General features: G+C 35.6%; 1 protein-coding gene across 2 annotated transcripts in view; it reads right to left on the bottom strand.

Moving 5' to 3' along the window:
• LOC149773607 (E3 ubiquitin-protein ligase rnf213-alpha-like) overlaps positions 1 to 18,673 on the bottom strand; it is a 371,427-nt gene that overhangs the window by 280,432 nt on the left and 72,322 nt on the right. For both annotated transcript variants that reach the window (XM_089946359.1, XM_089946358.1), the window contains exons 15-20: positions 14,676 to 14,871; positions 12,014 to 12,331; positions 8,046 to 8,611; positions 6,498 to 6,651; positions 5,821 to 6,041; positions 2,069 to 2,224 (exon numbers count right to left, since the gene is read on the bottom strand). In XM_089946359.1, the coding sequence (XP_089802485.1) occupies positions 2,069 to 2,224; positions 5,821 to 6,041; positions 6,498 to 6,651; positions 8,046 to 8,611; positions 12,014 to 12,331; positions 14,676 to 14,871 (1,611 nt within the window). The remainder of the gene's footprint in view (positions 1 to 2,068; positions 2,225 to 5,820; positions 6,042 to 6,497; positions 6,652 to 8,045; positions 8,612 to 12,013; positions 12,332 to 14,675; positions 14,872 to 18,673) is intronic.

Raw genomic sequence — 18,673 nt, forward strand, 5'->3', positions numbered from 1 at the left:
AGTTGGTTGTTGGAATTTTCATGCATCCAAAAGTAACAAGTAAGCATACTTTCACATGAATTTCAGCATCCCCATAGACCCTGATATGTCTTACTGATTAAAAAAAACTGTAAGATCAATTGACCTAATGGCTAGGTGAGTGAGAGATTTTGTCTCTTACTAACACTTAAACCTTTAAGCAACTGGTTCTCTCAACTAGGTGCTCAGCATCATGAGGTTAGTGTTAGGACTGGTCGGCCTGGTGTCAGGATAATGTGACTGGGTGGGACATCATGATACGCATCTGTGGCATGATGCACCAGTGCTAGACATCACTATAAACTGCCACACTGCTGGCATCGTAATGATATGACTGACAAAATTGTTAAAGCTACGTTAAAAATCAAAATCACACAAAAAACGCACTCACATGCATGCATGCATGCATGTTCGTATGCATGTACGTACATATGTATGTATGTATGTATGTATGTATGTATGGATGCATGGAGGGATGCATGCATGCATGTATCCAAAGGTCAGTATGCATGGTCTTTCAATTAATTTCTTTCCAATTACCATATCTTCCCTCTGTCCTTCTTACAGGCCATGCTCTTGCATACATCAACAGTTATATGTATTTGGGCCATATTTTAAAATCCAATCAGTCACATGATGAAGATATAACAGGACATTACAGATTTTTGTTTATTTGAACAAACATGCTTTTATGTAAATTCAGAAATTGTTCTTTATATATAAAATTGGATTAATAAAATCTTATTGCTGCACAATGTACCACACTCTTCTGTGGACAATCTTTTGTGAATTTATAAAACGAAAACTATTACTGGTTAAATTAATAGTCTTTTTTTTATTATTAAGCCTTCCAAGATGGAACAGTTCCTCTAGCATGTTTGTAAACTATAATGCATTCAGTTTTGTAGAATTAAGAAGAAAGTATGTGTTATCAATGATTACAAGAATATTTTTATAGTAAGAAAATATCCAACAGTAAGAATTATATCTTGAAATCTTTGTGGAAGTATATTTTAAATTCTCAGATCATAGATAGATTGAAAAAAATTACTCTTTAAATATCTGGCATAAGTTTGCTCTTAACAATCACAAATTCTATAGTGTTGTAAATGTATCTATACATAAGATACCTATAATATTTTATGTTGAAAATACTTTATATTTTATATTATAATTAGGATGTGTGGACCATGCAGTCTGAAATAATGAATTCTAATCTTATCTTACTTTGCATTCATCAGAACATCAACATTTTTCATCTGTGGTCTCAAAAATGCTTTCTGATTTTGCACTCACAAATTACATTACCCATTTCCTTCTATTTTTGCCAATTTCGAATGAAAAAGAATTTTAAAGATTGCTATAGCTTTTGTATCTGTTTTCATTAAAGTTTGAATGAAAAAATAAATTCATAAAGTGCAATAGATAACACAGAATTTAAAACAAATTTAAACTGCAATTTGAACACTTGTAAACAGAATTGTAGAGTGATTCTTGGCAAATTTTCTTTCTTATTTAATTTTGTTCAAATCAAGACTGAACTACGACAACTGTTTGATGATGTCCTCACATCAACAGTACTTGTTTTCCTACCTCTGCAAGAATCAAATTCTGAATTAGCTTGCAAAAGGATTTCTGACTGGATATTTAGCACTAACTTTCATATCTAATCATAAAGTACATATAAGTTTCATTTCATGTTTGCTTATTATTTATTGCTGAGAGTCCTGTCATCAAAATACATACATCATTTGTAACCATTCTGAATTTGTTACAGCATTGTGCTCCAGCTTGTTCTTCATTAGCACAGCACTGTATTTGTTTTACTGGTCAAATTGCCCATTTCATGGTCAATAAGTTTTCCTTCTAATCTTTTAATCATGAAATTGTACTTTATACAGTAATTTTATACAAGGGTCATAACAATTTACACACGTGCAGCCATTTGTCTGCCATCTCTGGTTCTAAAGAGCAATTACTGAGTTTAAGAAATCCTTGAGGCAAACTGATCCAATAACAATCCTGTGATATCAAGGAAGAAGTATCTCACCATGCCCAAAATGGTGTTCTTAGCAGTATTCAATGCTCCTACACAGAAGATTCCCTTTGAGTTGATTGCCTCTGCCTGGGCAAGGGAGGTAACTTCTACTGAACCATGTGCTTGTTTTACGGTCTTCAACCATTCTAGATGACGATTTGTATCAAGCTGAAAGATGACAAATTATTTTGAAATAAACTAATGAAATGAATTTGTCAAACATATACACAAATTTGTGAAACACACAAAACGACTAAAAGCGAAGAGTTTAACATTTACTCTAGCCATCACACTTAGTAACATTACTGAAGAAAATTTATATGAATGACAAAAGTTGCTGAGGCAGAATATAGCTTGTGTCAAGCTAAAGGTCCCAGTCAAAAACTGTGAGTACTATTGCATCAATGTTTAAATCTGAAGGACCCTAACACAGCAGTCACAACACTAACACAGCAGTCACAACACTATCAAAATGAACTTTGGTCATGGAGAGGTACTAATTTTAATAATGTAATACTTACCTGTCACTACAGCACTACTGTCTTGCTTAACTTTCCTGGGAAATTACCTTCATCAACATAGAAAATTCTTCCTCCCATTTTCAGAATATTCCAGAAGGGTTCAAACAGAAGGAACACAGACCAGTCTGACTCCCACATCATGGTACAGGTGCACTAGCCATCCTCTTTTACAAAGATGCAGATTAAAAGTGGGACATCAGAACAGGATGGGAGGAGAGAACTACACAAATAGTGACATTATTAAAATTATTCTTACCCACTCAAAGAACTAGATTTTAATAACAGTAACACAATACCTATTACTACTGTCTTGTTGAATCTGTCAGTTCAAGTATAATGGCATCACAAACTGGTATAAAGATCTGATATACTAAACTTTAAGGTAGGAGAGCCTACCACACTGTAAGTTCATGACAAATTAAACCACTTCATGTGCCATAACTATTGGGCACAAGAAAAAAATGACTTCACACTCATGTTCCAAATACCAAAAATTAGAAGTAAGGGAAAGTAATATGTGACCAACATCCTCTAAAGACAAATGAGTTAGATGGGCCATCAAAATAGCCCTGAATGCATGGGCTTTAATTTCTAATCCCTTTTAGCAATAAGCACTCTGAATAGTGAAGATCTTCCACCCATAAATAGTAAATGCCAAAAAATCCCTAATAGGTAGGAAAAGCCTCTTTCTACTCTTCTATCCCCCTTATGAAGCAGCCAAATAGAATAATAAATCCCTAGAGATGTATATCTTGATCATCCCCAGCGCATTTGACTGAGAATGGGGATTTTAATAGGGAATGAAGCTACCAAAGGAATTTGTTGGGGTTTTTTCTTGCAGAAACTGGGCTGACAAAGGAGACAAATCAACTTTTTTTATTGACAAGGCACGAAACTTGCTCCTTCTGACCATTTTAATGAGAAAAGGAATACCATTTTTAATGAGAACAGGAATACCATTTTTAATAAGAACAGGAATACCATTTTTAATGAGAACAGGAATACCATTTTAATGAGAACAGGAAAACCATTTTTAATGAGAAAAGGAATACCGTTTTTAATGAGAACAGGAATACCATTTTTAATGAGAACAGGAATACCATTTTTAATGAGAACAGGAATACTGTTTTTAATGAGAACAGGAATACCATTTTAATGAGAACAGGAACAGGAATACCATTTTAATGAGAACAGGAATACCATTTTAATGAGAACAGGAATACCATTTTTAATGAGAACAGGAATACCATTTTAATGAGAACAGGAATACCGTTTTTAATGAGAACAGGAATACCATTTTTAATAAGAACAGGATTACCGTTTTTAATGAGAACAGGAATACCATTTTTAATGAGAACAGGAATACCATTTTAATGAGAACAGGAATACCGTTTTTAATGAGAACAGGGATACTGTTTTTAATGAGAACAGGAATACTATTTTTAATGAGAACAGGAATACCATTTTAATGAGAACCAGAATACCGTTTTTAATGAGAACAGGATGTATACCATTTTAAGGGTAAGAAACTTCACCCAACAGTCTGTTGTGGAGTTTTGACAATGCTCAAATAACACACAAGTTTCCAATCTAGATATCAGTGAATGTGATTCCTGCAGCTCAAAATACTCTCTGTCTCTCCCTCTCTCTCATCAGACAGGAAGAGCAGAAAGTCTGCCACTTCACCAGAAGTGAGATAGCACAAACGATTTGCCACTTTGCATTGTAGAGTAGAATGTGGACCATCTCTTTGCCTGAATCAGACGTAGTAGGAAGGTTAGGTGTGAGCCCCACTGGGGCACTTTTAATGAACATACATCTCCATACTCTGTGGCATATTATTCCTGCAAAGGTAAACTCCTGAAATAAACAGTAATAACAGTACTGATGATCATCACTACTAAATCTCTGTTAAACCACTACTAATTATGAATGTTGTGAGACCTATGTAAATGCAGATAATAAATGGTGTGAGACTCTCCAAAAACACCAAGTGTGATACTGAATAAACAAAGGACAGAGGATGTAATCATTCAAAAGTACAGAAAAAAGGCAATGAATGTCAAAATGTTAACTTCAGACATGAAAACAGACAACTTCTCAGAGAGTAATTTCAACACATATTAAATGAAAATGACACCCAAGGCAAAGAAGACAGCTACTGTTCATATGCCTGTCAAATAAGAGTCAGACCTGCCAACTGTAACAAGACCTCAAAAATGCATTAAAAAAATTTCTGCAAGTCTGGCCTGTTTTCAGCAAGATGTAATAAAATATCATGTACTGCTATTGTCAAGTTGGAAAATATTTATTTTAAAAGCAGACCTGTGATTCGAGACTGCTGCAGTGATAGTAAACATCATGTTCAACTAAAATCTTTGCAAAATATGCTTAGAGATTAATTACCTCCAGTACAATTTCATAAACTGCCATTGAAAACCTTATGGAACTCAGTGGCTTCTTGGATCTCCTGATCTCACATCATCATTTGCATTTTCTTCCAATTTCAATGGCAATCATCTCTCATGCCATGAGACATACTAAAAGCAAGAAATGATGTGCAATAAACATAATCGTTGACCTTCCTGCTTTCTTCCCACAAGGGTCCATATATTCCTTTTTGTTTTTAAGAGGCTTGAGTTTGTAGTGATGTTGGCTGCTATTTTCAGAAAATTCTATAAGCAACAGCTTGATCATGCAGACCTTCTGCATGAAAAAATATGTGATATTTAAAGCATCTGAGGTACTCCTGTAAAGTTAGTCTGGTTTCCTGCCTAACACCAATGACTCTAGTATGAAACCCAGATCTGAATCAAACACGGACAAGCCAATACCCAAATTTTACTGCAACAAACATATTTCCTCAATTTTGCTTTTATTTCAAGTCAGTATTGTAAGGGTCATTTCTGTAAGAATTATGGTAAAATGATAAGGTTTGGCAGGTCTGGGAATTTAGACTGGGTCTGTGTTATTTCCATTCTAAACCTTCTAGTACACTATATCTAATGGGAGGAAGAATTTTCTATGTGGACAAGGGTAATTTCCATCCCCAAAAATGTAAGCAAGATAACCAAGACAGACCATGTACTAATGCTGTTATTAAACAGTTTTTCATGAGTATTTTAAAATAAAATAGTTTAAGGTCCAATAACATCAGACTGTACATGATGCAGAATGCTGGTGGAGCCATAGAAGTATGTCAAAGTAAGTTAATTTAGATCCTTCTATCTTGACTCTACATACCAGTTTCTTTGGCAAATTTGGATCAGCTTTCAATTCTTTCCAAATAATCTGACACTTGTCCAACAGTGTTTTATAGCCAGATTTCTCATCAAAGTCAAAAATGAGGGAAGCATATCCTGTAGTGGCAGCATGAAGACAGTTAACCTTGGCTATTTCCATGTCCCCCTCCCCAGCTGAGATGCTGGCAAGATCCACAAACACCTTCAGTTCCTTCAGTCCACCTGTAAGGATACTAAGTATCATGATAATCCATCAGAGGGTCTAAGAAATATATGCAAACAAAAGACCTTAACCAATACCTCACCAAAACAATTCAAAATGATGACATGCCAGAAAAGTGTCTACACTCTCTTGCTTCTCATTTATGTTGATTCAACAAAAATCCATATCTGAATGCATCTGAAGACATCCATAAATACAAAGAAAGATGGGTACCTTATAAGGAGAGCAGATTAGATGTATCTACAGTTTAAATGGTGGCTACATTTATCAACCAGTTGAACTTCTGGAATAAATTAGTAGCTGATGATAGATTTTCTGAAAGATAGCTTTTAACTATATGTATGTATGTATGTATGTATGTATATATATATATATATATATATATATACACACACACACACACACACACACAGAGTAGATAAATTCAGGCATACCTACAAAAATACCAAACATACCTTTCATGGACTCCCTGAGCCATAGTACAAGACGCTTGCAATTTATAAAGTGTTCCAAACAGTTGGTTTTTTCTGGGGTAAGGTCTTCAAGAAATTCACAGGTTTTTAGCAGAGAATCATCAAATTCTTTCATCATCTTGTTTGCAGTATTTTCCTGAAAATGACATGTATTGGTTTAAAAATCATATCAGATAAATTTGTTCATATAAAGGACTTGTTATTAAAAAAGGTTGATTTTTTCCCATCAAGAACACAACAATAACAATAACAACTTCTACTAGTGATGTTACTTAATAAGACATCTTCTCTACAAAAGAAAAACATAAATTATGAAATAATTTTGCTTTACACTGTACACAAACCCATATCATATTCATTTTACTGTACACTGTACACAAACCCATATCATATTCATTTTACTGTACACTGTACACAAACCCATATCATATTCATTTTGCTGTACACTGTACACAAACCCATATCATATTCATTTTCCTGTACACTGTACACAAACCCATATCATATTCATTTTACTGTACACTGTACATAAACCCATATCATATTCATTTTACTGTATACTGTACACAAACCAACATCATATTCATTTTGCTGTACACTGTACACAAACCCATATCATATTCATTTTGCCGTAAACTGTACACAAACCCATATCATATTCATTTTACTGTACACTGTACACAAACCCATATCATATTCATTTTGCTGTACATTGTACACAAACACATATCATATTCATTTTCCTGTACACTGTACACAAACCCATATCATATTCATTTTGCCATACACTATACACAAACCCATATCATATTCATTTTCAGTTATTGTGCAGAAACTATTTTTCATCTTGTAGTCATAATTACCTTGACCTGAGGTATTTAGCCTGAAATCAATAGGGTATTTACAAGCCATCCATAATTACCTTGACCTGAGGTATTTAGCCTGAAATCAATAGGGTATTTACAAGCCATCCATAATTACCTTGACCTGAGGTATTTAGCCTGAAATCAATAGGGTATTTACAAGCCATCCATAATTACCTTGACCTGAGGTATTTAGCCTGAAATCAATAGGGTATTTACAAGCCATCCATAATTCAACTTCTGCTCAATGAATGTAAGACAGCCATCACAAGGAAGTTTTGTCATCACAAAAGTGGGTATAAATAAAACCTCAGTATCAAATCAAACTCAAAATTTCTTCAAGTTCATACAACATAATAAGAGAATCAAATTCATCATAATCAGCACGCACAAATATGCACCACATTCGTCTTTTCAATATTTCCTCCTCTAACCATAGTTTCCCATCACAGTCCTAAACAGGATGCAGAAATATATCTAATGTTAGCCTAATTCTCTACCAATTAAAAACCATCATCATCACCACCACTGTGATCATGATCACTGTTTTCATCATTGTCACTATCATCCTAATCATCATTATCATCATCTGATTATCATGGTCTTCATTATCATCATCATGCTGCATATTTTAATTAGATGTGAAGCATACAGACTGCAAACTGACCTGTGATGCAATTGTCTTTATCACTTCAAAATCACCACTCAATTCATAAGCTTTGGCAACACTCATGATGGTCTTTGCCCCATCAACACATGCCTCCAACTGTCGAAACTGCTTCAGCTGCTTTACCCTTTCTCTGGCTTTTACATCTGACACATTTATCAACATCATTTCTTCCACCATTTTTTCTTGGTTTTCTCCATAAATTTGTCCAAGATATTTTTCCATCTCAGCAAACAAAATCTCACCATTAACAAGCTTTTGAGTGATCTCCTTCATTTTGGAAGTGGCTGGTTTCCAAACTTGTTCATACACTTCATCAAGGGTTATAGCCTTGGAGGTACGTCCAATGCCTTGCCACAAGTTCAAGAAAATGTTACTTTTGTAAGATGCATGCATAGGTTCAAGCATACTGACAACCTCAGCTGAGAGCTTATAGGCTGTGATTTTTGGCCTAAATGTTTCAAGAGTAGTTGTCTCCACATCAGCTGGTTGACAGATATCTCTGATACAAATATCCTTCTTTTCTTTTAAATGTCTGATGGTTCTATCCAGCTCTGAGGTGTCAACTGAAAGTATTAAATAAACTTTAAAAGCTACTAGAAACATTACACCTAAAACATTTATACACATATGTGCAAGTACGCCTGCATTATTATGTGCACATGTGCACACAAGGTAGTGGTGATACTCAAAGGTATTATAACTGAGTCTTTTATTTGAAGAAGAAATTATATAATTATAATAAAGTTTACTGTGGAAGGATAATATGGCAATAAATTGCAAAGTCTGCAAGGCAACATTGGCTTCACTTAACACATCTCTACAGTTTAGTACTTGCTTGAATTGAATTGACTTGTACAATATTTATATGCATTGACATAATAAATAGAATTTAGTGTGTCACGTCAGTGAGGATGACTCAAGAGTAATGTTTGAAACTTCAGGGGGGTGTTACTGAAGTTATGAATTAAGTAGTTATAACATTGTTGACCAAGTATTATAATAAACTGAATTGCTTGTCAAGTTAGTGAGGATAACTCAAACTGACTTGATCAATATTGTAACTTACAAAAACTAAAGATGATGATTAAAGAACAAAAGTTCTTTTGTTAAACTTATTATTCTTCTTTCAGTCATTATGACCTTGACCTCTGACCTTTTAAACCTGAAAGGTTTTTTTTCTTACCCAAGAGCAAGCCATGCACAATTTTTGGTAACTGTAGATGGCTAAGAACTCAAGTCATTATGCAGTAATCATTTTCCTTCTTTCTTTAGACCTTTGATTTTATTAACTAAAAAATTGATAAGGTTCATTATTTCCCCCAGATACAAGCTTTATCAGTATACAAACTGATTAGAAAGATAAAATAATAATTTGTAATGTCTGGATATTTAGGTAAAGGATGTACCCTTCCATTCTTCTTCAGATTTCTTCAGAACAATTTATTTACATTTTAACAAATTCTTTTAGAAAACTTTACCACACAACTGTGCCAAACAACAGTACATTAACCCTTTACCTCATAGAGTATATGGTTTTTTAGGCAGCTGCTATACATGGTTTACCTTTCATTCTCTTTAAGTAGGCCCTAATCTACAATGATTTTGTTCATTTAGTTTAATTTGTCAGCATGATAACATACAATATAGTAAACCAGAGAGTAATCAACAATAACACAGCTCACCTCATCAAAGCATTCATTGTTTCTGACAACCATAGCATAAATTCAGACTGAATTGATCTTGACAACAAAATATTGGCCACTTTTCCAGCAATTTTTTTCTTCACAATTAAAATTTATATCTTGTTGATATTTAATTATTAAGACTGCTTCAAGGGCCACCTCACACACAAATAATGTAAGATAAAATCCAGCACATATCCCCCAATTTTATTAACCACATAATTAAAGATTCAAGTTTTTTTGTAAAATATCCACATTACTGCCTTCTCTCCCTTGTGGACAGATATAGGAAAGAAAAGAGTGGCCACATTTCTTAGCAGATATTTTTTCCTACTCTCTGTTATCTGTGCTCCTTTACTGCATACAGGAGATTCTGTGTTATGCTTGAATAAACTTTAGAAATATTAATTTTTGTTTATATTTGCATGCATACACAAGGTTTTGTGTCATGCTTTATCATACTTGAGCAGTATATTGTATATTTTATTTTCTTTCTTCTTTTTGCAAATATGAGATTTTGTGTCATGCCTCATCAGACTTCAGCAATATGATTTTTATTTTTATTTGTTTCCAAATATATTTTAAATTTTTAACTTTTGTATTGAGATACATTTATCTGCCTTTTAAGATGCCAGCTTTCTGAAATAAGCTGATACTCAACCAATATATTCTAGGTGTTTGTTCCTACTTCAACCAATATATTTTTTTAGGTGTTTGTTCCTACCTCAACCAATATATTCTAGGTGTTTGTTCCTACTTCAACCAAAATATTTTTTAGGTGTTTGTTCTACCTCAACCAATATATTTTAGGTGTTTGTTCCTACCTTTGGTTTACAAGTAAGGAGGACAATTTTTTTTAAAATCACAAATGTCTAGGTGGTGCCCTAAAGGCTCCTTTCAAGGTAATCCAAACATGGACTATATATTTAATGCAGCCATTGTCAGAGATACCCAAAGCTTGGGATTCTGCAATGAAAACTGCCCCTGCAGTCAGTATATTTCTATATCTTTAACAGTCACCACAAAGGTGGGTTGATGGTGGGAGTGGTGGTACTACTGATGATAATACTTAAAACCACGTTTCGAGCTTGAACTACCAAATAATAAGCTAACATTTATCGCAATGCATTTTTGTTAACTTTTAAAAGGGGAACTTGGGAAGATAAGCTTTATTATATTTCTCATAAACAGACTGATATCACATGTTGCAGATAACATGTTGGCACACTGTGATGACTGGTCTTCATACTTTCCGCATAAAATGAGAGCTAATCTGGAGCAGACACTGGTGGCCCAAGCACATGAACTTATTAAAAAATATGCTTTGGCAAGCATCCAAATGATCCACATTGCAATTGTACCTCAACTAGCTGAAGAGTTCTGCAACTTCCGAAAAGTCTAGCAAGGAATCAATAAATTTACCACTTGATCAGTTCAATTATGACTCAATTACATAAATCTTTCTGTGATCAAGTGGTAACTGAAAATTCAGTTTTTTCCTGACTTTGATCAATCTTTGCAAAATTAAAGGGCTTTTTCCAGATAGGAACAAACATATTCTTTATCTAAACAGGCCTAAGTGGTTAGATTTTCTGCCTCAGATTTGGGAGGTTGTATGTTCAAACCTCGGCCAAATCATACCAATACTTATAAAATGGTACTAGCAGCTGCCTGGCTAGGTGCTCAGCATTAACATGTCAGTGTTAGGACTGGTCAGCCTGGTGTCAGATTAAAATGACTGGGTGGGACATGATGCCCCATGTCTGGGGCATCAAGCCCCAGTGCCAGACATCACTATAAACTGCCACACTGCAGACATCATAGCGATATGACTCAAATTGCTAAAAGCTATGTTAAAAATCCAAACACATGCACATACATCTCAATATTTTACTAAATTCCTGGTTGTTTACGTAATAAATTGTTTTGTTAAAAAAATGCCTCTTTAATAGACTACAAATAATGGATGCATGGCCATATCATAAACTCTCTTGAACTTGCATGATAAGAAAAAAACAACTGAACTGATGTCATGTCATGAGTTTTCTTAACTTTATATAAGACACTTGTAGAATAGAGAACAAAACCATTCAACATCACTAGAGTGGCAGAAAGGTTCTTGAATTAAACATCACAGTGGCTTTACTTGTCTCAAAGTCACTTGAATCTAAATAGCAACTGGAGTGATTTTTTTTCTGTTTAAGAACATTAATATTTGGATAAGAATGTATACATGTTTTCATTATCATCAACACAAAGTATATAAGTAAAGAATTTACTTACCAGAGGGTATATGCTGACACAGCTGCAACAGAGTTACTACATATTTCTTCTCCAAGAGGTAAATGTCCACCTCTCTTTGTCGAATCTCCACTGCCTTGGAAACATTAAATGTGTTCCCCTTTTTTTCCTCAGATTTTTCAAACATAATCTTTGTCAGTTCCTGAAACTTGTCTTCTGCATCTTTGATTACACTGAAATCTCTGAGGGTGACCGTCCCATCTTTAAGAGCTTGCACTCTTTGATCTATCACAGATATGGCTTGTGTAAGTTCCTGAATGCATTCCTGGGATAGAAGGTACAATTTCTTACCATCTCCATCTGTAAGAGAGGAAACATTTTTGAACAATTGTTGTTAGTCTTGCCTTGGATGAATGTGAATATCATCTTCAAGTGTTTGGCTAATAAATAATTACATGTCTTGCATAAAAGAAAGAAAAAAAGTACTAGACTCCAGCAACAACCGTAAGCCTTAAATATCATGTACAAAATCAGCTCAGACTAAAGTGATCTTAGTTTTATAATGACTCTTCTAAAGTAAGAACAAATTCCATCGGAGGGTTTTGGAAATATAAGCAAATGAGAAAACTTGCACCTAAACTTCAATATAATGTTTATATGACTGTGACCTTGATCTCTAGGTAAAATGGGCATGATAGTATGAATAAATTGTCTAAGGTTCATAATGAATCATGTAGAGTGTAATGAGATCTATCAAGGGGTTTAGGAAATCTATGCAAATGATAAACTTTAATCAAAATATTAACAAATAACTGTTGACAATAATGACACCACTCACACCATCTTCAGAAAAGTGATTGCTATATCTTGTTTCTCACCAATGTGAGATCAACAAACAGGTTTACATGTATATCCTTACCTGTTACACCTACATATCTACATGGTTTTTGTTAAAAAATATTTAAATACATTTCATTATCAGCTTCCTTTGATGTGGTACTAAAGGCCGTATGTACCTGGAATTAAATTCCATATGCTTGATTGACCATCCAATTCCTAGGGTTCAAAATTATTGCTACTCTGCTATCCAGAAGTTAGTGATTTTGCTGAAGGATCACTAAAACATAGTCATCACTAATCCACTGGAGCAGTGAGAAATACTGCCAGTTGCTAAAATAACAATTAAGAAGTGGTTGTGGGTCAACATTCCCTTGAATGGTTAACTGATCTGTTTATTTAATTATTTGAGTGCCTACAAACATAATATGCTTCATGAGGTACAATTAATGCTCCCAGCAAAAATGGACAGGTGTTGAACAACTCATCCTATTCATCAAGTAAATTAGTGTGTTTACTGTCAAAATAGTCTTCGCCCACATGGAACTAGCCTGGTTTACTGTCCCTAAGCACTGATTTCATTACTAATAATAGCAAAATGGATTGGGTATCAGGCTTATATTAACCACTCAGAAAAGGTCACATTTGCAGACTCAGTGAATAACCTACAAGTAACTGACATGGCAAAAATTAGATGATAACTGAGAGTGAGCACAATTGCAAATATGGTCATTTGAAGACACTTTGAAAATACTAGAAATGCTAGAAAAATGAACACAAATGGCCAAGTATGAACCAGGGGGAAGTGTGTTGTTCTACACTGTTTGCACTGAATATTCTGAGAAACACGAAAGTGCACAGGGTACATTTCTGCCAGCTAATTAAATTGATCATCTTTGGCAAGAAGTGCATTCTATTCAGTAAGCCATCTTTGGGTGTTCTCAATTCAGGCAGTTTAAAATCAACTATAATAATTATCTCTGTACTTTCTGAAGACCTTTTATTGTGCCATAAAAGCACCATACAGGCAACATAATTGAACCCAGGAATAAAACATGGGTCATCAGCAGAATAGCTCACCAGAAAATAAACACTGCATATGCAGAACGTGGACTTGGGTTAAGGGGTTAAGTTTCAAAGTACGGTTAATTGAATTTCAGAAAATGATGCAGCAATTGTCATCCAACATATAGATCTCCTAATATCCTTAACTGCATTACTTCTACTGCAAGGTGAAAATGCACAAAACTTTAAAGTTTTCTTGTTCATCTGGTACCCTTGAATAAGAAGGATACTGTGTTTGGCTTGCTACCCTGGGAAGGGGTGTAAGGTTAAATGTATACAAATGTAAATTGCTGTGACATATTTTAAATCTTTCATACCAAATTTTATATATGCAGTAGTAGCAGAAAGAAACAAAACAAATATAACTGGGCCTTCAGATCAGTCCTCCTCCTCTCCCACCCAAATGGAATAGGGGTGGAGGCGGCAAGAGGAATAAATTTAAAAAGTTTTAATACGTTTTCAGGAGTGCCTCCTGACATTCCTCCAATTGTTTATATGTCTGGAAAGATTTTTTGTGATGTCCCCTCTGGCTATTTATAGTGTAGTCACAAAATCAATGCAGTATTTTTATTTCTCTTTTGTTTGGATTAGTTGTTTCATAGCTGTGTGTGAAAATTATGCAAATCATCTGACTTTAACAAACAGCGAGATTATTCTCGGCACACTTTACTTCAGTAGTCTCTGGGTCAACAGTAGATACACTGTTTGTATTTACCGCATATGCATTGATTTCATCAAGCACTATGATCATAGATGGATACATAATTTTCATAAACTAAACCAAGGAAAGAAATTAGCTTACAGAACATTTTTAGGAAGTGTGAAAAAGGCGTCCAGGTCAGTAAGTACTGTAGGATGATTCTGTCTTCCTCCATGTCCATCCTCTTCATTGCGGTCTCCCACTCTCTTTCATACAAAGTAGATAACAGCCTGCCGAATCGTTCTCTTTCACGGTTTCCAAGCTGATGCATTTCAGCACTGTACCCTTTCTCTATTGCCTACAAAATATGATACATTTCTTTGCTATAGTAATGAAACAATGAAAATAAAAACCATTAAACATATTGTATCTAGCAGGCTTTTGCTTCCCCATTTTGATGTGTCCAACAAATACCTTTCAATTCTAAGTCCTTTAATGTGTGTCTTGCCTTTCATGGCAAATTGATTAAAATACACAGTACTACCTAAATAATGTTTAAGTTCCAAGCTTATATGAATGGTGAAAACAAATTGCACATATAAAACAACTATTCAATGAAACAGCATCTCTGCCATCTTCAACATATGCTTTGTATCTAGTGGTAATAACATCAAGTAATGTTTAAATTTTAATGTTACAGTTGAAAGATTTTGACAATACAGACAATAGTGCCATTCTCTGAACAAATGCCATAAATTATTATCAAGGTTCCAACACAATGGTTGTAGTTGTTATTGTTGTAGGGTTTAACACCATTTTTCAGCACATGTTAGGCTATACATGGTGGCCAGTATTAATGGTGGAGCAAGAACCCAGGAAAACCCCAGAAAGAACCACCAACGCAAAAGAAACTACTGGCAAGCTTTCTCACATATCCACATTGGCTGAATCCAAGACTCAAACCCACGCAGATAGAGGTGAGATGGCAGTGATCTGTAACGGAGAGCACTTTAGACCACTCGGACACTCGGGGACCCACCAACACAACAGAAGCAGATGGGAGTACCTTTTTCAAACTCTGGAACAAGGCTATGTGCTAAAAGTACCAATGTGACATGCTTTTTTCTAATGTCAAGTTAATTTCCACAAGTTCAGCTTCCAAATGTGACCTTCCTCACCACAAAATGTAGAATATACTATTCACTTACAAAATAAATTAACTGGTTGAACAATCTGCAAACTTTCAGAAACCATTTTTTTCTAGCAAATTATGTTTCTTCAATAATGTGTGTGATTTAGAGTTTTAACATAGCTTCAACAATTTTACTCATATTTCTACAATATCTGCGGTGTGACAGTTTATAGTGATGTCTAGCACCAAGGCATCATGCCAATGACATGCGGCATCATGTCCCACCCAGTCACATTATGCTGATACTAGGCTGACCAGTCCTAACACTAGCCTCTTAATGCTGAGTGCCAAGCAAGGCAGCTGCAAGTACCATTTATGTAAGTCTTTGGTATGACTTAGCCAAGGTTCATTTGAACCCACAACCTCCCTGATCCAAGGTGGATACTCTAACCACTAAGGCCACCGAGGAGGTTTCTTCAATAATACTTACTCAATCATAATACTCTTGGAGAACTACTAATACCTACCTAGCCCTCTCAGGCAAAAACTGTTAGCTAAAAGCTAAAGTTATCTGCCCACCAAGATCACAGTTAGAGTGATATTCCTTTGATACAGGGATTGGTGCAAACTCCTGTGAATACTTCAGTTACTACCAGTGCACAAGGCATACTCTCTAAATGGACATAACTGCCAGGAGCCTGGAAGGGCGTACATGTGTTATAATTGGATAAGTATTATTGAAGAAGTATATTTTACTAGGAAAAATTGGTTTCTTCTTGAAACATTACCCAATCATAAATACAATAGGAGAATAGGTAAAAAGTAGAGAGAGTAATATCCACTTACCTCCAGAGAGACCATTTCTGGTCCTCTAATGTATGTGAGATGGCTTCTAGATAACCTGACCACAGAATAGACTCCATGTGTCGGGGAATGGATTCAAAGTGAAGATTTGTCAACCTGCAAATCCAGCAAAAGTCATAAGCTGCATCCTTATGAAGCAGTCAAACAACCCAGGAGGGTAGCCTTTTTTGCTATGGCTATAGGTCCTACCAGATTAAGCTAAACCTTTTGGGACAAAAGATCTCTGAGTTAAAAGCTGGAGAAAGTGGACTCCACAGTAAGGAAAATGCCAGGGAACAGTTTCACTCAAATGCAACTAACAACTGTCTAACTCTGCGAGCTGAAATGTATAGGAAATTCATTTGATCTGGAGTTATTTCCAAACACATGGAGCAAATAACCCATTTTATCCAAAAACAAAAGAGCCTGTGCTGACATGTTATCCTTTCTTTCTTTGAAAGGTAAAATGATATCAGGATCTGTCCCAGCACATCGGCTTGGTCCTTTTCAAGTACCTTCAGAGCTCACACTGGTTTCTGCAGTTGGCCTACATGATGATGTGTCCAGACTAGACAGGGATTTCACTACAAAACTCTGATTCCCTATGAATGGGAGTCTGTTCTTAGCAGGAGCCATCATAAGTGATACTGACCATTCTGTTGGAACTGCAAATAGGTCAACTGATAGGACATGTATTTTTCTGATTCTGACTACCGCTGCAAGTGTGAGTTGGAATCGGATCTTATATGAGCGGTGAATTAATGAAGCCCTCAAGAACTGTTCATGTTTTATTCAGCCAGGTCTGCACCTATGATAGAGTTTCTGGATGTGTGAATTCAAAATTGGACAGCAGATCTGATAGGTCTTTGCTTTATCCAGCATCCTCTCTTCCAAGATGGCAGTCTTTGATTGTGCTTGGAGCTAACTGTTTCTCATTAAAGAGCCATTAGCTATTATATTAGCAGGAAGTTAGCTATTTGAGGTATTGATGCATGCAGCAGTGCAATGAGTTTGTGCTCACATACTACAAACTTTCTCCATTTCCCTTATTGACTTTGAAAGTGAAGGACTGTCTCACTTAAGCAATTCTCTCCACCACTTGATGAGAGAACGGTTTATTCAAGTAGGCTTGTTTAATATGATCCAGACATGCAGGGTCAACAACTCTGAATTGGAATGGAACACCTACGGACATGGTTGCTTGAGCAGATGGGGAAGTAAATCTGTTTCCTGGGGGATTTTTCACAGCTAGATTGACGAAGTCTTTGATTCATGATTTTTTTCTCACACTTGAGTGGAGCAATCTGGATGTGGTGACACTCTGATTCTCTTGCTTTCTGTATCATGTTTGGAAACAGGTGTGTTGGAAGATGATTGTATGCAGCTAAGTTGTTCTATTAATAGAGTGTCCACTGATGAGGCATTCAGATCTGGGCCTGGTGAGACAAAGGATGGGAGTTTTGCAGCCCCCTTTTCATCCATACAACTGATAGTAGCCTACCTCAGTGGGCACATATACAAGTGAACATTGAGGAATGAAGCCAGCATTCTGATTGTATTAATCAATTCTTCTGGGACAGCAAGTCAGTTAATACCTGGAGCCTGCCTGGAACATGATGATCTTGTCCATGCTTATGACACTGTTGACACCAGTTTAGAAATTCCAAAAGAGGAACACAACAGTCTGGGGACTTCACTCCCCCTTGCATTCTTCACTCACCCTTGCATTCATTACTCTGGAACTGTCAGACAGAATATGAATGCCTTTCAATGTACATTCCCCTGCCACCAATGAAGTGCTTTTGATATGGCTTTCATCTCTAGGATACTGATATCTAATTGATGATCCTGAGTGAGACATTGTCCACTGGCCTCCAGGAATGACAGAAGATGTGCACCCCAGCCCATTGTACTTTCATCCATACAAACTGTTATCTCACAAGCTGTACCTGCCAAGGACCACCCGACATATTACAAGTGAGGTTCTTCTACTTCCTGAGGTGGGACCTCATATGCATAGCAATGTTTGTTCTGAGGAGCAAAGTTTTGGCTGCCACTGCAACAACAGTATCATTATAATGGCCTCATAAATGGGTGACCTAGAACAATGATGTCCACTGTCACATTGAGTAAACCCTGTAGATGAAGGATTCATGGACTGAAAGACATTTCTTTATAAGAAATG

Source organism: Sinohyriopsis cumingii, unplaced genomic scaffold (genome assembly GCF_028554795.1).
Source record: "Sinohyriopsis cumingii isolate HCF-2022 unplaced genomic scaffold, ASM2855479v2 utg000624l, whole genome shotgun sequence".
NCBI classification, from domain to species: Eukaryota; Metazoa; Mollusca; class Bivalvia; order Unionida; family Unionidae; genus Sinohyriopsis; species Sinohyriopsis cumingii.